This window comes from Typha latifolia, chromosome 6 (genome assembly GCF_019914945.1).
Source record: "Typha latifolia isolate L0001 chromosome 6, TyphaL0001v2, whole genome shotgun sequence".
Lineage (NCBI taxonomy): Eukaryota > Viridiplantae > Streptophyta > Magnoliopsida > Poales > Typhaceae > Typha > Typha latifolia.
The window spans coordinates 5,911,808-5,934,003 of NC_133091.1; the positions used below are offsets into that span (position 1 = coordinate 5,911,808).

The 22,196-nt window shown below is 38.0% G+C and overlaps 1 protein-coding gene across 1 annotated transcript; it reads right to left on the reverse strand.

Moving 5' to 3' along the window:
• Window positions 1-16,018: 16,018 nt before the first annotated feature.
• LOC140790148 (pentatricopeptide repeat-containing protein At1g18485-like) lies at window positions 16,019-18,843 on the reverse strand. Its single transcript, XM_073140091.1, has one exon. The coding sequence runs from the start codon at window positions 18,750-18,752 to the stop codon at window positions 16,389-16,391; it is 2,364 nt and encodes a 787-aa protein (XP_072996192.1). The 5' UTR covers window positions 18,753-18,843; the 3' UTR covers window positions 16,019-16,388.
• Between the last annotated feature and the right edge of the window lie 3,353 nt (window positions 18,844-22,196).

Below are 22,196 nucleotides of genomic sequence, written 5' to 3' on the forward strand. Positions count from 1 at the left end.
TGTTCGAACGCGACTTATAGAAATTTTATTATAATGAAAATAAACACCTAATGCAATAAGAAAAGATCCTAACTAAGTATATCAGGCGCCTCTAGGCCAAATATTTTTTTTTCCATTCCTAGGATTAGGATTAGGGTAACAATATAGAAGAGATGAAGTGCGCATATCTCAAGGCATGCTGAATTTTCATGAACTGACTCGACAACCTTGCTTGAACTAGTTGGGAACCAATGAGCACAAATTGAGGCCCGAGTATTAGCTCGTGGATGAGTGGTAGAACTACTTGGTGGGCCTGCATCAGTTGAGTGAGTCGGACCTACATGAAGCCTGAGCATGATGCAAGTTAGGCCACTAGGTGGATAATTACTAGTTACCTTGAGGACAAAGTGTCAGGAAGCGTGGTGGATTGATATGATTCAACCACGTGGGTTAAGTCAATCGAGTCAGATGAGTCAAGTCGAGTCAAATTAAGTTGGAAAATTAGATTTGCTTATTGTTTTAAATTTCAAATAAAGTGGATGTAAGCTCAATAGGGCGAATTACACCTATTCTACTACGATTCTTCTCTTATAAATATGAGTGATCATAGGATAATTATGGTGTGTGGAATGATTATTGAGTTAAGTTATTCTATTATCTCATATTTATCATTTATCTTAGCTATTAAATCGTTATGAGAGAAAAACCCCATCTTACGGCTGTCCACTACTACCCTCCAATGACGGCCACAACGTCGGATAATCCATTTCAACTTGATTATTACCTTCTTCTACTATTTCATTTTTATGTTTTTCACCTCGACATCGGAATCACCTCATTCAAAAGTCAAAAGATCCACTCGTGAGGCTACCACCTATAAAGTCTCAGAAATTTTTTATGAACATATCGGTCTAGAACTGGTTGTGACATTCACGTAATTTACCGCCATAAAAGAATAATAGAGTATTAATATAAGAAAACATTAAAAAAGTATTTTGGTCACTATCGTTCTAGATTAGTAAAAATAGTTTTCAACTAAATAATATTTTAAAGAGCGGCAAGTCATCCACATGAAGTATACCTTAAAAATCTAAGAAAGAAGTAGTTTTGATTTTTCATCAATCTACATAGTAATAATAAAATTATAAATTAATATATTTGAATAGTGCTTAATCTCATAATTTTGATCTTTTTGTTCAAATATTTCATTTAGAAGCTACTTCAATATGATAAGATAAAAATAGAACCTTGTTTAACAAAATTTATTTTTCTGACCGATGACAAAGAAGAATAGAGGAGGCCAATAATACAGGAGGCTGATAATAGAGGACATTAAGCCTTAGAGCCTTGGTGGGTCGTGCTTGAACTTCTTATCAACATAGAGAAAGAGATTAAGATTGTGGAGAGAATAATGAGGGGTTTTGAAAAGGTGGGAAATTGTAGTTTCTTGTCACAAAATTAAATTTTGGTGGAGAATATGAGTTGAGGAAAAACAAATCAAGATCTATTAATATTTAATGCTAGATAAGTGAGAGAGAAGTAGAAACAAATTTTTTTATACTTCCTAAAGATTATGTGATCTCTATGCATTTAATGTAATAAAATATTCTCAAATATGGTGCAAGGGTAATTATGGTTTTTTGAAAAAAAATTTAGGTAAAACTGAAAAGTAAAAGTAGAATAGATAAGGGTGCAAAAAACAAAATTATATTAGTTTATAGTACAAATTACCTATTTTTTTATTTATTATTCACACCTTATTATATGGATTTTTGTTATTTGACCTTGTATTTTGTTTTAACGCCTTAAACACTCTAATATTAGTCTTTATAACACACAATAACCATATCACTGATTAAACTAACTATGAAATATGAATGCAAATAACTTTAATACCCTTGTCTTTTTTAAAGGTTAGCCTTAATATGTTAAGGATCAGATCTGGACTATCCAGATGTAAGAAAATTATAAAAATTTAGGTGGGGGTAGCCTCGTAAGTTAAAGTTCTAATGGATTTAGTTTTACCTAAATCAGAGGTCGAGATGAAAAGTTAAAAATACAATAGTGGAGATAGGTCGAGAGGGGCAGAACAGTAAATATCCGACGTTGTGGTGGTCGTCGGAGGATGGCGGACGACCAAGGGTGGAGGTGGATGGCCGTATTGTAGGGTGGCTACTGGAGGTAGGAGGTAACTAGGGTTTGGAAGGTTGAGATATTTCTACGGCTACGATCTACTCCTAGAAAGATAAAATAATTTAACGGTTAGATAAAAAGATAAAGACGAAAATAATAACTGGTTAAACTCAGATTTCTCCCAATGTTCAATGATCATTATCAACACATATCCGCCCCTATTTATAGGAATAAAATCCCTAGTGGATCGGATCCACATGCGGATTATTCGATTTATTTAAAATTTAAAATAATAAGGTAAAGCTAAGTAACTAATTTGACTCGACTCGACTTAACTCCATGTGGTCGGATCGTAACAATCCACCACGCTTCCGACACTTTGTCCTCAAGGTGATTAGTCTCTCACGTCCTTGTACTCATACAACTTGTCGTGCCAATCAGTGGATTTGGATTCATCTTCCTCGAGTCCGCCTAGGAAGATGACGTGGGCTGGCTAGCGCTTGCATTTATGACCGGAGGTAAATCGGTCATCATAGTAAAAACACAAGCTTTTTCTTCGTCGCTCTTCCACATCATTACGTACAAAGCGGTGCGTGATCATCTATCAGTTAGGCTGAGTCGTTGGTGTAGGTTGAGTCGGGGCAGATGCCGTCTCTAGTGGCCCATAGGCTTGGGCAGCCTTTCTTCTCTCCTCCTTACGGATCTGGTTCTGCTGATCCAACTTGGACTCCATCAGAACAACTAAGGAGAAGGCCTCGTCAGAAGTAGTGGGCCTTAAAGCCTTGACCTCAGCCTGAATGTCAGGCCTAAGCTCACTAATTAAGGTACTCTTTAGGGCCGAGTTAGACCAGTTAGTGATTCGGTTGCATATCTACTCGAACTCCTCCCAATAAGCTCGAACAGTTGTTGACTGAGTCAGCTTAGTCAACATGGCCTAAAAGTCCTTATACTGGGTCGGACCGAACCAAGCACAAATCGCATTTGCAAAGCCCTGCCAAGACTCGAATGGTCGAGTCTGCTCAGCCGACTGGTACCACCTAATCGTCACGCCCTCCAAGTGGAATGAGGCTAGCTGGACCTTCTGGTGGTCAGGCAGGCCATGGTACATGAAAACCTGATTCGCTAGATAGGTCTAGTGTAGCGGGTATCCTCTAAAAAATTTTAGAAAATAAAAATTGACGGTTCGAGCTTGGATTCCAAAATATGGTCTGTCATCACGGGCGAAGTGACCTCCGGGTCGAGGTTGGTCTCGTGGGTCATAGGCCCACGGGTTCGGCTCAATCTGATAATGCGAGCCCACCGCTTCATTCCACTATTCTTCCTCCGGCTCGTACTCGTGCTTTGGGTCTTGCTTATGGGTTCCAAACTAGTTCGCAGGAGGTGGTCGAACCAGTTCGCAAAAATTTGGCCAGCCTCGAAAATTGTGTGCTTTATCTCCTTCATTCCAATCACCTAACCCTAACCCTAAGGTTGAATTTGGAATTCGGCCTAGGGGTGCCACCATAGGGTGCATGGGGGGCGGCGGCTGGGTTCGGTTGGGGGTCGCCGGTAGTCGACCTCTGGCTGGTCCTTGTGGCGGTGGAACGGCAGCGAGCAGCAGTGGAAGGCCAAACTCGAGCTCGGGCTCGAGCTGGTGCAGCGGCGGTCCTGGTGCATTACCAGCTGGTCCACCATCCCCCGGTGGCTACAAAAGGTACCAATGGCCCCACTATCGGGGAGCAGTGGCAGCACGAAGCCGTGGCAGAGCCACCCCGACGTAGGGTAGCTTCCTACGACTATGGCTGTCGGGTTTAGCCACTTGACGATCGTCGGCAGCTGCGGCGGCCACCACTAGCTGACAATCGGCCCAAGGAAGCCAATCGTGGCCACCGATGGGGATGGGAGCGTTGGACCAGTGGCCATTAGCCACGGGTTTGCTACAGCACGAACCGCCGTAGCTGGTAGTCTTCCAACCGGTGCAGGCATGAAAGGTGGCCTGGGCTCGGGTGCGGGGGCCCCGTGGAAGGGACCGGTCGTGGCAGTAGGGGTCGTGAGTGTCTCGATAGCTGCTGATAGGAAGCTAGGGTTTTCGGCCTTAGCTCCCACCACGGGTGGGGAAGATGACCCCGCTGTCATTGTTGCGGGCGGTTCCACCGTGGGAACGTCATCTAGGAAGGTCTGCAGGGCCGAAGGGTTCCCCATCGCTGTCAGAGGAGGGGTTGAGGCTGTAGTTTGGGCTGATTCATCCCCTCCCTCACGGGTTGGTAATGGTGGCTGTGGCTGGCCTGGTCCCCTTGTGGCCGGCGGTGCTAGCGGCGCAAGGTCGCCGTGCTGAGTCAGGAGGGCTATCGCTAAGGCTTGAATAGCCTTGTCCATGCTCTCGGCGCTCTCCACAATGGATCTAGTGATCTCGTTAGAAAAATCTTTGAAAATTGCCTTCACCCACACCGGCGGCTCGTCGTCAACTATTGGTGGAACGGAGATGAGATCCTGGTCCTCTATGGTCGATCCTTCCTCGTGGGTCTTGGATCGCGTGTTTACCATCTTCCAAGGAATGTCGACTTTGATACCAATATTACGAATCAGATCTGGACTGATCCGGATGTAAGAAAACTATACAAATTTAGGTGGAAGTAGCCTCTTGAGTTAGGGTTCTAATGGCTCTTGTGTCATCTTAATCGGAGCTCGGGATGAAAAGTTAAAAATAAAATAGTGGAGATAGGTCGAGAGGGGCATAATGGTAAATATTTGACGTTGTGGCGGTCGTCGGAGGATGGCAGACCGCCAAGGGTGGTGGTGGATGGCCATATTATAGGGTGGCTGCTGGAAGTAGGAAGTGGCTAGGGTTTGGAAGATTGAGATGTTTCTACGGCTATCATCTACTCGTAGAAAGATAAAGTGATCTGATAGTTAGATAAAAAGATAAGGACGAAAATAATAGCTGGATAAACTCAGATTTCTCCCAATGTTCAATGATCATTATCAACACATGTCCACCTTTATTTATAAGAGTAAAATCTCTAGCGGATCTGATCTACATGCGGATTATCTGATTTATTTGAAATTTAAAATAATAAGATAAATCTAAGTAACTAACTCGACTCGACTGGACTCGACTTAACCCATGTGGTCGGATCGTGACATAATATGCATTTATTAAGGGGTATTTTAAATCTTTTAGTTTTTTTAAGAAATAATGAAACATTCCTTACTTGAGAGCCAACTGACTTTGTTTAAAATTAAAAAGTAGAGTTTGAATGATCAATATATATATACTAGGACGTCGATAATAATAAATAAAAAATGTAGAATTTTTTGATAAAACCACTAAATATATTTAGATGATTTGCGTGGAAAACACAGTTAATTTTTTATTTTTAGAAGTCAGACATGTTTTAGTTATTCACATATTTTACTATTTTCTTCTAACTTTGCTCTGAGCCCATGCTATAAAAAGAGAGAATTATATAAGTTATTTATTAACCGTAATAAATACATATAACACTAGACTAGACAAGCTGATATTCCATATAAGAAGATAGAATTTTCTTCTTTTTATTCATCCAGCCAGAAGAAACAACCAATTGAGCATGCAAGTACTCTCTATTAATTAAAAATTCTCTTCCTCTTTCTCTAACTAATTACTAGTTTGTGATTATTAAATACAATTCATAGTTACTAGTTAAACTTGTGTTACTTCCACACTTTTTTTAGCGAGTTTTGTAGTTTTATTACGTAAAGTTTAGTTATTAAAACTTTGTATTTTTATGAGCAGTTTCTTAGTTTTATTGCATAATTCGCAATTATTCAATATGTGCATTTTCTATTCGGGCACAAATAGACTAAGAAGCCTCTTAACCTCTCATAAGTAGTTCTCTATTTTCACTTCATTCTACTCCATCTGTATATGTCCAATATTTTCATAAGGTCATACCATCACAGTTTAGAAGCCATCCAAAGACCAAATTAACTATGCTTGATAGGTTGTCCTATTCCAAGAGGAAAACCTTGTCGCCATGTACAAGAAGATCAGTCGTAGTGATTCCCAATGCCCGCCATGGTTCTCCTTCGATGCCCGCAGGCTAATCCCAAATAGCAAAATTAGAGCTGCTACCTCTGCCTCCATCGCAGAAAGTGGTGGAAGGGAAAGAGGGCGGAAAGATTAGAGAAAGGGTTGGAATGTAGCGGAGTTTTAAGAGAAAAATAGTGGGAATCAACGTAGCATTGGAGAAGGAGAGAGAGTTTTAAGTTGTTACATGCATCCATTGTGGCTATTTAGTTGTCATGCTCAACACATGATAATTTATAGACTAAAATAAATATTGAAACCCTAATAGAAAGAGTCAGGTAGAATATCTAGTTCAAGGTGCAAAAAGAATTATTTCTTAAATTTATTTAACTTATTTATTACAAGAGTTACAAATTTTTGGTTACATGTCAGTCTGGTCACTTGTCAATTTAAATTGTGTGATTGAAGTTAATAGATGCGGTGCTCACGGGCTTTCCATTAAAAACGAACTGTTACAAATTTAAGTTTTTAATACGATATATACTATGTCTTCATGCTATTTTTAATTCAATCATTGTCCTTTTCATTCAATACTTCCTACTTGAAATCTTCTTAAAAATTCAATGGCAAATATAAGAGTGGCCGGAGTCATCTTTTAGTAGTTTATTGAGAATACATTGATTAAACTGCTACATAATTCCCACTTCAAAATAACATAATTAGCTCATAAATTGCCCTAGTATAAATAACTTTGCAATCATCGAAAACCTATGTAATGTTACCTGATATTATACATTACAAGAAAAAATATCTTAATTTCAAGGAAAAATATCAATGATAAATATTTTTACACTCAAAACCTTTGTTAGATTTTATTTATACTAATATAATTGGCAAATTGTGTTTCAAAATATAATTTTATTTATGTAATGTGTTTAGATTTTATGTATGAGTATATGCACAAGTTATGATAAGTTATAAAATATTTGATGAGGAATATTGAAACGGAAGATTAATTTTGAAGTCAAACTATTCGAAATGATTTTAGAATCGTTATTGAAGTATTTAAACAGTATCATGATGGTTGAAGAAGTATGAAATTTTACCTAAAGACATAGGAATAAGCACTCTGTATTCAACTATTTAGTATACTATTCGAATAGGGCGTTCGAACACACTTAGGCCGCGTTCGAACGCACCCTACAGCCACTCACACCACGTTCGAATGCGAAATCAGGCGTTCGCACATATAGAGAACGCGTTTTAGCCGTTTAAATGCACTCGGGCCGCATTCAAATGCACCCACGTAATATGCAAGTTTTTGGACTTTCAAGAGTTTTGTTTTGACTTGAATTTGGTCTTATCTTGTTAACTTATATAAGGGTTAGGATGCTCTTAACCCTAGAGAGGTGGGTGATTGCTTTTGAAAAGGATTTTTTGGAGCTACAACGTTCTTCCACCAACAAGGTTCGTCTCTTCTACAGTGCACCAAGCTTTCATCTTAAGGGTCATTTAGATGAATGATTAATCTCGAGGGTTACTGAGATTGGAGATCAATCACGGGAAGTAATGAATCACGGGCTCTAGCAATCAAAATTGAGGAAAACAAAGTCGTAGGGATCGACGGATTATTTTGTAAGTCAGTCTTGTAACTACTACAAGTTTAATGATTGGTTTTGATCCAAATTTGAATCCGTGATTTTTTTCCATTTATATTTTTCACGTATAAATCTTAGTATTTATCTTTTGCTTTAATCTTTAATATTTATTCCGCATTTATTTAAGCCAAGAGTTGACATTATTGCCTAGGGTTTAGATACATATGCGAGTCTAAGTTAGTTTTTTCATTAGTTAACTTTAATAACTATATGTTAGGAATATATTCGGTCAACTATAATAACAATTTTAAAAGGGTCAATAGAATTCAGTGGCAATTTTAATAGTTTTAAAAAAAAGTACAACTGGAATAGTGTCATAGGTATTAAGGTATGGCAGCGAGCTGTATATATGCATATATATCAACATCCCAACAGCCCATGTACTGTTATGATGTTGATCTTAGTATCATAAAGCAAGAAGAACATAATTTTTAATTAATATAGAGTATTTCCTTTTTAGCAATGTCATGAGTGAGAGATGCTACATAATTTGAGAGGTCAAAGTGTTAAAAAATAAGTAAGATAGTGAAAATATGTTATAGACGACAAATTTAGGAGTGATTGACCGAACTAGTCATGTTCTAAATATTTTTATTAAAATAAATTTTGTATCAAATTTTTTATTAAAATAGGTTAATTTTACTGTAGTTCTAACTAAAATGCTATATTCATAAATATTTTATGTTCTTACACAATCCGTTCTACATTTTTATGTAATACTTAAACGTTAAAATTTTTAGCATTTTATTTATAAGAAGCCATTTAAGTTAGTATTTCAACAATTTAAGTTAAAATATTTTTTTAATATAAATAGTAGCATTTTTACTCTAAAAGTAAAATATTTATGAGTTTAACGTTTTTTATAAGACAACAATAGAGTAACTCCTTTGGTAATAAGTTTAATAGACAGTCTTTGTTATAAATAAAGTTTAGAATAGAGTCAGTTTGATCAAAAACTCCAAATTTAGTTGCAAAATGTACATTTTTTAAAAATAAAATAGAATAAAAAGAGCTTTCCTACTGGCAAAATTTGTCATCCATTGGAAATAAACAGACATTCCCACATAAACTAATATATATATATATATATATATATATATATAATATAGAGTGGTGGTAAGTTGCTCGAATTTTAAAGCAAACGTGTCCAGTTTCGGATGGTGGGAATACCTTACAGTGTATCACTAAATATACGAATAATACATACGATATAGTTATTTATACACACCATGTGATGGTGATGGTGATGGTGATGGTGATGGTGATGGTGAGGCCCCCCCGGATAGCTCTCATCTGTATCGGAAGGAATAAAGTATTCTTATCGGATTGGGATACTCTTTGCAAGGAATAATGTTATCGGGCCTAGCACTAGTAGAAGAAAGAGCACAAGGGCCCAGGTTGCACCCCTATCAGTATCAGATGGGCTCTTGGTGGACCATCTCATCCATATATTATCACCATCATCAATAGTAGATAGTAGGAAAAGTTAATTAGAAACCTTATCTGGTTAAGATTAGGCTAATACACGTTGCGTTCCTTGGTTTTGTCAGATTTTAATTTACTTATGTGTACTTTAGACTTAAGCACTTAATCATCTACGATTTAAATATAGATATAGTTTGACTTGATAATCATAGGAATACTTCAGTCATCTGGCAAGCTGTTTATGACAGAAAATATTGATGCGAAGGATGGTAAGGGTTAATTTTGTATAGTTAGTTTTGGATGAAAAGTCTAACAGTTATAACTTAGTTTTGGGGACTATTTGAAGTACAATGATATAGACATTTCTCTGTGTTTGAAATATTTGAGAGTAGAAGAGCCTCCATTGCTTCCAGATCTCTCGGAGAGGGAGATCTAAATGTCCTATGGCTTCTAGATCTCAGAGAGGCAGATCTACAGGCTCAATGTAGAGGACTTCCTTTCTAATGATTCATCAATTGCGTTCATTCCCCAAGGCCTACCAAAGCAGGTTAAGGAGGTGGTTGGTTGCTTTGCCAAAATAGGCTGGAATGAGCATTTGTCTCCAATGAACCTAATAGGTAGAAATGAATAGAGGGTGTCAGGAAAGCGCATAGTAGTAATTCCTCGAGGAAGATGATTGTCGATCCGAGTTGCTATTCTGGACACAACTAAAGACCAAACTTTCGATGGCAATAGGGATCTATATAATCGTTGAAATAATCTAAGATTTGGGTATGTTGTTCCTCTAAAACCTAGAAATCCAACACAATAAGAATCTCATCAATAGAATAAGTAGATCATAAGATATGGGAGAATTAATGGCCAAAGGTCATGAGATGGCGAGATGGACGTGGATGGGGAAGTTGGTGATGTGATTAGGGTTAGAATTATGAAAGATGATGATGGATGTGATGGATGAAATACTATCTTGAACAAGATGAGGGAGAAGAAGGAAGCATCTATGTAACACCCCTGCCCGGCACGGGCATGGGCACGTGCACGGCCACGCGCCCACACGACACGCGCAGCGCACGCGAGGGGTCGGGCGGGGCTCATCGCACACAAATACTCTCCTGTGCACATATAATTATGACATCATCAAATAAAATCTGCTAACCTATCCATGATCACATAATCCATCACCAACTAAATCATACTATTAGATAACATGTCGACAGGACGAGGAGGGTGCCACGCGCCCCAAGTGTTGACCCGGCCAACCTGGCTGGGCCAACTGGAATGGTGGGCCCCGTCGCTGCCGCTGCGACTTCCCTCCCCACCGCCTCTCTCCCTTTTATTTCCTTCTCTCTCACTTTTCTCTCTTTCGGTCTCTCTCAATTTTCTCTCTTTCTCTCTCTCTCTCTCAAACACTCTTTCTCTCTCTCTATCTACTATCGCCGCCACTTTGCCAGCCTGCCGCTGCCGTCGCCACCTCCACTAACGCTGGTGAGCCTCCCTCCTCCTCCTCTCTCTCTCTCTCTTTCTCTCTCCTCTCTTCTCCTCTTCTTCTTCTTCTTCTTCTTCTTCTTGCTCGACTTCTTCTCCTTCTCTTTCTACATAGTGCTAGGCTCGGCCCAGCACTGTAGCAAGTAGTGTCTTAATTAATTATTTATTTATTTATTTGATTGATGTTATTTATTTAGACTTTTTCTTCTTAATTAATGCAAATTATTTAGACATTAATTATTTTAATAACAATATATATTCTGCAATATGTTTATTATTAATTATAATTTGTATAATTAATGATTAATTAGGTATAAATATAGGTAATACTTATATTTATTTATTTATATCTCTATTAGATTAATATATAGATTTGTAAATTATAATTATCAAATTTGTAGTAAGATACATTTTAAGTAATTCTAATAGTTTATTATACATTATTATTTTGTAACAAATAAAATACTATGCTTACGTATTTATTTATTTATTTATTATTTTATAAAGTAATGACTACATAGTCCCTAATTAATAAAGATATAATTTAATTATAATTAGGTTTTTATCTATATTTATATTTTTATTTATAATTAAAAATCTAGTTAGTTATAAAGATAAGTAGAAATTCTAAAGCCTAATAAATCATCATATGTTACATGAACGGATTTTAATTAGGTGAACGACAAACTTCATGCTACTTAAATATTTTTAGATCTCGAACCCCTTATTTGAGGCCTCGTGGACCCTATTAGGACGAGTTATTGCTCAATTGCCGGATGTGACGGATACGTGAGTTATGTCTTCTGATTAGATATGAGTAGTCTTATCCCCTAGATGCCTTTCTCAAATTAGGATATATTATATATTATGTACATGCATGTTTTGGCCTCCAACATGATTATATGACTTTATCTAGAGATGATTTCAGTCGAGCATATTTTATCATGTATTTGATTATGCTGATCTGGGATATGAATACATCAGTGATATATAGAGATGATTGGAGATGATTATACTGTTATACCTTTGTGTCGGGGTGATCTCTAGCATTAGTATGCATGTGATAGACTACCAGTGATATACATGTGTCAGTTATATGGTTGGAGACTACATTGATTTATTTTCCTCTTGACTTTCTTACCACTTAAATTTCTAATATGCACGACTTGTTATAGCACTGAATATATATATGTGATCTATCATAAAGAAGGAAATGCATAAATCTCATTGATAGAAAAGTTGATAGAGAAAGCATGACGGTACCTGAGTAGGCGCTAGGGTTAGGGGTGCCTAGAGTGATAATTATGGTCACTGATATGTAATATCTCGTGGCCCATATCCGAGGTTAATTGAGTCTGTGCGCACAAACAATCGAACACCTGCCATTCGCCAAGGCATGCGTGTGGCGAGTTACCCTCATGTGATTTCTATTAACTCGTGGGGGTACTCGATCTAGATGGATTTTGATATACCCTTAGCGCATGGCAGGGTATGATTATAACTAAGATACCCTTAGCGTATGGCAAGGTATGCTTTGAGCCTACTGGCAAGATGTTGAGATCGAATACCAGATGTTGACTGTGCATAGTGGTCTAGTATGATGATATTATACTGAGATGTCGGTGATGATCGTGATGTTGAGAACTGCATATGATTTTATTCTCATCTGAATATTTGATTATCGAATGGTCAATTTACATCATATATGGTTGTATTTGATATCATAGCATGGTCATAAATGGCATGCATCACGTGTCATATTTAAGAGAGTTATGATGATACTATGATATGGAGGTTTATTTATTTATTGTCGATGATTATATACTTTTATTAGTTATGACATATTATCTATATTTTAATTATATATTATTGAGGTTACATTCATATTCTCATTCATAACATGATACTCTTTCTCATTCATATTATCCAGTACATGATTTACTCTTTATTTGGCTTCACTGATTCGGGGTAAGATCTATTCACTGAGCCGTTAGCTCATGACTCTCTTTATTTTCTCCTTTCCAAAAACCCAAGTGAACGAGTGGAGCAGGATACTCCTTTAGAGATATTGCCAGTGGGTAAAGAGTAGTGTGTGGTTAGTATTATGCGTTATATGAGTTATCTTATCTGATGTATTAGTGGACATCCTCCAAAGTGTGTCTTTACCCTTGTCTTATATTCTAGCAGGTGACTTTGTACTTGTATAATTATGTATATACCACTGTTGTGTATATGTTGTGGTGAAAAGCTCTTGATGATGTGTTGTGGCCTGTGTGGGGCCCAAATAGGGTTATCAGTGTACTGTTGATAGTTAGACTTGTGTTATTCTTAGTTTAGATGTTGTGGATAAATTTATGATGTTGATACATGTTTATTTGATTGTTAGTAACTAATAAAATAGTCAGGTGCCACGCACGTGTCATGTGGGCTCATGCCATGCACGTGTTTAGGGTTGTGAGTGTTACACACGGTATGCTTCCTAATGATGTTGTCCACTCGTAGAGTCGTGGACGGTGTCGCGGCTCCAAAGTAGGCATGTAATGAGATGCTTGCTCGTATCTCCTCCGAGTCTAACTCCTTGGTCATCAGTGATTGCTCATTCTCGTTTTGCTCGCCAACAGCTACCTCAGCCTCAAGCACAACCTCCTTGGCCTCTCCATCGATCAGCATCATTGTACTGGTTAACTGTGCACAACGATGTCCCGGGGTGAACTTCTCGTCACACTAGAAGCACAATCATTTGGCCCTTCGCTTCTCCACATGTATAGGTGTTAGAGTTTACATAGGGGTCCTAGGGGTTATTTTCACATCATTAAAAATCCGAAAAGGTGGTCGCTGTCTAGCTGCATACAGATAATCTGAGCCGTCGAGTGCATGCGTTAGCTTTGGTTGTGGCTTGCTACTCTATGGCTGCCTCGAGTACCCTCTAAGTGCTCGATGTTTGTCCAACATGAGTAGAGCATCTTCTATGACTTGCCCTAGATCTGTAGGTCATAGAGTTCATACGTCAGCTTGAATGTCCTCCTGAAAGCCGACGATAAAGGTGGATTTAAGCTGAATGTCTGACCATAGGGTGTACATCGACTGGACACTCGTTCAAATTACTCTCGGTAGGCTCTCACTATTGTCTTTTAGACCGTCTTCGTCAAGATAGCATGAAAGTCTTCGTAGCCCGATGATCCGAACCATTTGTAGACCAAGCGGTAAAACTCTACCACATTTCGATCGACTTATGAGTGGTAGCAGACCAAAATTACCCTAATATTGCATCCAGGATATGGAAAGATGCGAGAAGAATCTTTTGGTCTTCCTCTGTGCCTTGGAAGATGAAGAATTGTTTGGCACGGTAGAGCCAATGAACTAAATCTCCACCTTGAAAAATTAGAAACTCCAATCAAAAAGTGCACCCACAGATGATGCCGGTATTGCCGTTGGGTTTGAATCTTGCTCTAGCTCTAATTAGAGGTGGGTGCTCCTCTAGCATACATGATTCCTCAGATGTCCTCTATTAGCTTCTTGATCTTCCTCATCATCCCTCTCAATCCAAGGATCGTCATTATCATCGTCTTCAAATCGCGCTCATCGGCAAGACCTACTTAGCCTTGGCTTGGGCATGGTCTCTTTCTCTCTCTTGTCCTTGGTTGACTGGTGGAACCATTATGGAAAATTCTGGTGTGGAAGATCTGGGCACCTCATGTCCTCGGATTAACCCTTCTTGGATCACCCACAATAAATCGACATTTTTTTGCACGATCATTTGACTCAAGATTTCGATGATTTGGGTAAGGATGGTGGAGAAGATCTATTCCAAAGCTTCAATGGACCTTGCTAGCATCTCTATGTTTGGATCTGTGAAGGAGGGTGGAGGAGGTAGTGTTGTGTATGCGTGATCCTCTTGCCCTTAGGTGCCCGCGGGTGGAGGTGTAGAGTTCCTCTCTCCTGCGCGTGCGTGTGGATGTCTCCCCTTCTTCTCTCCTTCGTGCCGCCATGGATCTAGTAGTTGGTGTCATTGTAGATGCACGCCAAGTAAAGCTGACTCTAATACCACTTTGTTGCAATCGCCCTCAAGGAATATGATTGCCAATCTGAGTTGTTATTCTAAATAGAACTAAACACAAAAGTTTCGAAGGCAATAGGGATCGATCTAACAGTTGAAATGATATGAGATTTGGATATGTTGTTCCTTTGAGAGTTAGGAATCCAACACAACTAGAATCCCATCAATCGGGTAAGTAGATAAAAAGATATTAAGAAATTAATGATCAAATGTTAGGAGATAGCAAGATGAACGTGGATGGTGAAAGTTGGTAATGTGGTTATGGTTAGGATTATAGAAGATGATGATGGCTATGGTGGATAGAATAGTATCTTGAACAAGAAAAGGGGGAAGAATAGAGCTTTCAAGTATGGCTAGTTGTTGGAGTGAGGAGGGAGAAGCGATGGAAGATTAACCTCGGTGGTAGAATGAAGCTCAGGGTGGATATTGACGGTGAGGAAGGAGGAGGGAGAAGGTTGACTTTAGCTTAGATACAAAACATAAGCTCCAATAATTAATAATCCCAAAGTGTTTACTTTTTCACGTATTTAGAGGCTAGCCAATCTTTTAAAAATATTAAATAAAACCTAATACGAAACAACTTAACTGACGAACATTTAAACACTTCTCGACCGCGTTCGAATGGCTAAAAATAGTGTTCTGTATGTGCGAACACTATACAGACGTTCAAACGCACTAGTTAGAATTTCTTATTTGGATAAAAAATAAAATAAAAAACGATCTAAATCGAGGCGGATTAGTGATGTCCAATCCGGATCATAATCGAAAACCATAACGTAAGATGAAATCACAATTCAATATGAGATGATTGAAGACTCTAGCGCATCCCCACAAGGAGGACACAAGAAGGGCCCCTGAGTCCCTTTCTGGGCCAAGAGATCCTCGATGTGAACCCTATTAAGGATGGCCAATTAGAGGAAGGTTTTGGCCTTAGCTGAAAGCAACGAGCTTAAACGAGGGGCTTAATCAGGGCTAGATGAACCCATGAGCAACAACAAGCTGTTAACACTTAAAAATAAAGCCCGTAGCTTGTCATGTAGCACACTACGCTGCACCGGCCTCGAGGTTATTCCCACTGATCAGTTTGGGAAGGGAAAAAGATGTTGGAAAGCTGCAGTGAGATATTACTTCATAAAATAATGAAGGGAAGGAACTGCAGCTGGCAGGGCAAGGAAGAAATTGCTGGAAAGAGGAAGTATTGACGAAAAGATTTATATAATTAAATCAAATGACTTGTTTTTCTTAAAAGAATAATGACGGAAAAAAAATGCAGCAAGACAGAAGACAATATACTTTTGAATCAAGGCTATATATATTTGCTACTAAATTTCTGCCAATAGAATATAGTAAATCGTGGCCTTCCCACAGACCACATAGGCGGGAGCTTCCTCAGAAAATAGTATCCATGATAGAACATTTGAAATGTTCTCCCACTTCAGAAATGAATCAGCCTGGGTGGTGTGGTTATATTCTTGAAAACAATCTCCAAATAAATAGCAAAATATTACAGATTTCTTGCCCTCCAAAGGACCACACTGGTTAGAACTTTCTCCTGGCAAAACCTTTGGAGTGTATTCTCACTTTACAAGCTAGGCAGTGATCAGCCTCCCATTACGTTCTCTATGGTGGACTGCAACTTTAGCAATGCAGATACATTTCATTTTCAACATGTTTCAGCACACCACAACTCTGTCTCAAGACCATCCACACATTCTCCCATTATAAATGCACACACCCTGTTGTCACTCTCTAACCAGGTGCACCCTGGGTTCTTTTTGACCTTTCTTGATTTCATCAGCCCCCTGATCTCATTTGCTTCATCCCATCTCCCAGCCTCGGCGTACATATTTGAGAGCAAAGTGTAGTAGCCAGAGTGCCCCGGCTTCAGCTCAAACAAATGTTCTGCCGCCCACCTAGCCAATTCTATATTTCCATAGATACGGCATGCCCCGAGTAGTGCACCCCAAACATCAGATTCTGCATCAAAAGGCATCCCTCTAATGATCTCTTCTGCTTCTGTCAATAAGCCAGCTCGTCCTAGAAGATCAACCATGCAAGCATAATGCATTTGTCTTGGCTTAATATTTTCAATTAGCATTTGGTCAAAGTATTTCTTTCCTTTCTCTACCAATCCACCATGGCTGCAAGCTGATAGGACTGCAACGTAAGAGACATGGTCATACTCCACACCTTCATCCTTCATCTTTTCAAACAAATTGAATGCAGTCTCAAGTTCACCTTGCATCCCATATCCCACAATCATGGAGTTCCATGAAGCCACATCCTTCTCTGAGATCCTGTCGAATATCTTCACTGTGATACTAAACTTTCCACATTTGGTGTACAAGTCCAGTAGTGAGTTTGCTACAAAGAGATGGTTGTTTAACATTTTTTTTATCAACAAGCAGTGTATCTCCTTTCCTTGCTTGAGTGCAGATAAATTAGCACATGCGGACAAGGCACCCATGAAGGAAACAACATCATACTCGATCCCTATTGATCTCATTTCCTGAAAAAGATGCAGAGCTCTCGAGCACGATGAACTCTGAGAGTAACCCATGATTAGAGTATTATAAGACACATCATCTCTCTCCAATCCATCAAAGACGCTTCTAGCAAGGTCCAACTGCCCACACTTTGCATACATATCAATCAAAGCATTTGAGACAAACAAATCAAAGATGGAACCTGTCCTAATTGACCTAGCATGGATCTCCTTCCCTTTCTTTAGAGAAGCTATCCTCGCACAGGCAGGAAGCACATTTGTCAATGTAACAGAGTTGGGGCATTCCCCGCTTTTCTGCATCTTAATGACCAGCTCAAAGGCTTCCATCTCAGCTCCATTCTGTCCAAGATTAGCAATCATTGCATTCCATGAGACTACATTACGACTCACTATTCTTTCAAAAACATCAGACCCCATCTTCGGATATCTGAATTTTGCATACATATCGACCAAAGAATTAGCAACAAACACATCAGAGTCCATATTTCTCTTTATACTGTAACCATGGACCTCTTTCCCTAAATTAAAACAACCCAGCTCAACCAACATGGGTAACAAACTAGATATGGTGACAGAGTTGGGTGTTACTTCATTAGCTAACATATCCCTGAACATCCTCAAAGCATCTTGATAAATTGCAGCATGGACAAGACCACCAATAATCGAGTTCCAAGAAATCTCGTTTCTCTCTGGCATGCTCCAAAAGAACAGCAGTGCAGCATCTGAATCCCCCAACTTCCCATACATATCAACGAATGTATTCCCAACGGTAACCACCAAATCCAACCCAGACTTCAGTGCCAACCCATGAACCCCCGTGCCAAAGCCCTCATCCCTCATGGCAGCACATGCAGGCACGACACTAACCAAGCTGACCGAATTCACTGCAACCTTGGTCCTTCTCATCTCCAACAGCATTTTCATTGAATCCAAGGACAAACCACGATCTGAAAGCACTGAAATTACCGAATTCCATGACACAACATCTCTATCATGCATTTCATCAAATACCTTCCGTGTATCCGACAAATGACCGCAAGCACCATAAAAGGCCAAAAGGGTGTTACCAACAAAGAGATCCGAGTCAAATCCTAGCTTTACAGCCGCCCCATGTAGTTCTAATCCTTTATGCGTGGATTTGGCAGCGGTGGCAGCGGAGATGGCGAAGGGGAAGGAGAAGTGATCAGGGCGGACGCCGGCGAAGAGCATGTGATTGTATAGAGAGAGGGAGTGAAAGAAGAGGCCGGAGATGGAGAAAGCGCGGGAGAGGGAGTTCCAGATGAAGGCGGAGGAATGGCGAAGTGAGTTCTGGTGGAAGAGGAGGAGGGAGGAGGAGAGGTCGGAGAAGGAGGCGTAGGAGAGGAGGAGGGAGGAGAAGACGGGGAGATGGGTGTGGAGGAAGCCGAGGAGGATGGCTTGGGCGTGGGATTGCTTTAGTTGGGGGAGAGAGCGGCATTGGAGGATGACGTCGTGGAGGTAGGTGGTGGAAATGGCAAGGAGATGAGCACGGGAGATGCGCATATGATATCAGACCGATTATTGCGAGTCTTACGATCGTTAATAACCTTATGAGATAGCTTTTAGTTTCGGATTTCTTTAATTCTTCCTTCTTATTTCTTCACTTCCATAAGTGAGCAGGGCTCATCTACTCCTTTGTGCTCTCTACCACCATATGCAATGTAAGCATTCTCTTTTCTCCTTTTTTCTATAAGTATTAGTGAAATATATATATGTAGATAGCAAAGATAGACAATGCACACAGTTTACTAATACAATACATAGTATACCGTCTTTGTATGCATCTCTTTCCTATAACACTAGATGAAAGCTAACATTAATTTCATCCAATGGGATATGCCCATCAGTTATATTATACAAATTTATTAAACACGATATACGCATTAATTATATAAAATCTACGCATCAAATTATTGTAAGTAAAGCATAAGACAACATGACGGGTACATTTTGTTAACTTATTCATTCCAAATATTTATAAAAGACATTCTTTCTTTTTAAGCAATTAATGATGCATACTATTTTTTTTTTGTCTAATAACCCAAAGTAAAATTTAGAGGAAACAAGAGATGCTGTCATCAGTAGCATATTAAGTCAGTCATTTATATGTACAAATTTCTTGCAAATATTTATGTCCCTATTGATGAACTTGTTGATGATTATGAAGTAGTAAAAGTCATTGTTTCTGAAGGTAGACAACCTACTTCAACATCCATTATATATAAAAAGTGATTAAGATGAGTTGATCCTAGGCTTTAAGGAATGGATACCAAGAGATACTTATATGCTTATTTCAAAAATTTAACATTGGATACTAAAATTTCTAAGGAATTAGAGATTCTAGTTTAACTAGGTTAAGAAATATGGAAAGTAAAAATTCAAGTATGTTACAAACTAGACTTAGACTGAGCTGTTCGTAAAAAAGTTATAATATTTTTATTAGTGGTAGTATAAGTTAGAGTTCTTTTGGTTCTAGTTTTCGTGTGATTCTGAACTTAGAGTGAAAAATAAAATAAAAGAGTGAAATAAAGCTGCAACCGGACATAATTATAAAAATATCCGACGTTACACCAATAGTCGGAGGGTAGCAGACGGCCAAGGGTGATGGGGGACGATCATAAGATAGGGTGGCTCGTAGAGGAAAAGAGTGGCTAGGATTTAGAAACTTGAAATTGTTCTAGGATTAAGATCTACTTTGACAAAAATAAAGACGATCTATCAACTACAAATAAACGATAAAAACAAGATAATAAAAATAACTAAACTTTCTTATTTAAAAGTAGAGTCATAGGGGGTCAAATCTAATTTGTCCTATTAAATTTTTATCCGCTTTAACTCGAAATTAAAATCAATAATAAAATCAACTAATTAGATTTGACTTAGACTCAACTTTAACTCAATCGACTCGATTGTAGTGTTTGAATTATAACAAAGTAAAAGTCAGATAAAAAAGGTCGAAAAGAGTTGTGTAGTCACACGCTATGCTTACACTTTGTGGTTTGAAATCGAGACTAGGATTCATCGGGGGACTAAAAAATTTGATTTGATCAACTTATCGATTCAGCATCTGGATGAGCAACTTGGATGGCCAGATTTGACAATTTGGATGGCCAGAAGGACAGTCTTGACCAATAGTTTCTATTCCTCTCTTATTTTCATTTAACACTATCAATCCATCTTCATCTTAAGATACTTTCATTCTTATATGTAGGTCTTCTTTGTTAATTTGTAATAAAAAGGGGACGTAGATTTCAAGCTGGGACTTGGGGGGAGTAATAATATTTGGTATTTGCTTGTCTATTTTTATGTTGGCATGCACTTAACATCTGCACTTGTTTGATATGCATGTTTATATTGCTTACATTGATTTGCTTGCTTGCTTGCTCGATCAAGTTTGGCATTTATTTGCTTATTTTTTTTGAAAAACTTGATATGACTTATGCTAGGAGCTCAATACATATTCTTTTACTTAGCTTGATTGAACATTGTAATTGATTTTGGGATTTGTTTTAAATTTCTTTTTATATCAAATCAATTTCTATATAACAAACATGTGTTTTATGATCTTTATCTAGTGTTGTTGATCTTCAGAGGGATTATCTGCAAAAATTTAAAATAAATTTATATGTCTTGACCATAGAAATTTTATAAATTCTAGATAATTGTTTAGGAATAGTACGTGTAATATTTTGGTAATAGCAAATTCATGAATAAAATCACAATTAATCAAGTTGTACAAATTAGATTAAATTATATGATTAATTCACATAGCTTATGGAAGATCAAATCATGCAAAGAAATTGAGGCGAAATTAGAATTCTGCATGAAGGTCTCTGAACATCATTCGAACAAGATTGAATGGGTCTAGATGATCTGAATGCAATCACTTAAGAAAACTTAAATGACATCAAAAGAAAATTAAAAGTCTCCGTGTGCACTGGATAACAAAGAAATGCTAAAATAAAAAATAATTTTAGAGATTTCTTTGAAGGTCTGTCCTAGTGCAAATCACTGATGTCCCTCACCTTTATTTAAGGGACCAAGAGCAAGACGCCTGAAGTGTAGATTGAAAGGAGAAGTCTAGCAAATTCTACTCTCATCTTAAAAGAGTTATATAGTTTCCTCACAGAATCATATGCCTATTTAGTGTGAGAAGAGCTATACCACATGCTTGATTGCTTGAGCTACATTTGAGAATGATCTATATGCATCAGAGGAGCTGAATTGTTCTTCAATATACCACCACCATCGACACGCTTATATTTGAGGTTTGATCTATTGTTTGGGTGCTATCAAAGAGAGGTGATCTTCTCCACATGGATAAATTAATCACATACTTCATGTTTAAGAGGTTATTTAAGCACTACGATATTAGACTGTTAAAAGGAGTTTTAAGTCTTGTTTTCATTGTTTAGTGACAAAGATTAATTGATTTTCTGTAGGTCATGATTTTTTTTATTCTCTATGGGAGAGAGATTCTCCATATTAAAAAAATATATTTCCGTGTGTTTGTTGTGTTTCATTTTCTTACTCTTACCCAGCATTTGGTTGTATACTCTTACTCGATTTTTCACTCACTGACTTAAATTTAATTTTGTAAAAATTACTCTTAATTATTTTTGTAAACCTAGCAAGATTGGGAAAAGTTTCCCTAAACCAATTCAGATTTATTTTTTGACTTAGATTTTGACTTGAACTTTTATTTTTCATACCTCTAAACCTAGTCGGTTTAGAAATCTTATATCCTAAAATATTTTTAATTAGTATAAGAGTGAGTTCCTCTTATCTTAGAGAGATACATAATATATAGATTTACCTAGAGAATGCCAATATATTATTCAACGTTTTTCTTCTCAATGATTCAAACAATCCTTAGAAAGCTAGAAAGAGAGCCTTTTTTAAGTCAATGACGAACCTATGTGGATGTCAGTGATCTATGAATATTCT

What these genes read in the sequence shown, in the direction of transcription:
- LOC140790148 (XM_073140091.1), bottom strand. Translation starts at nt 18,752, where the DNA reads ATGCGCATCTCCCGTGCTCATCTCCTTGCCATTTCCACCACCTACCTC.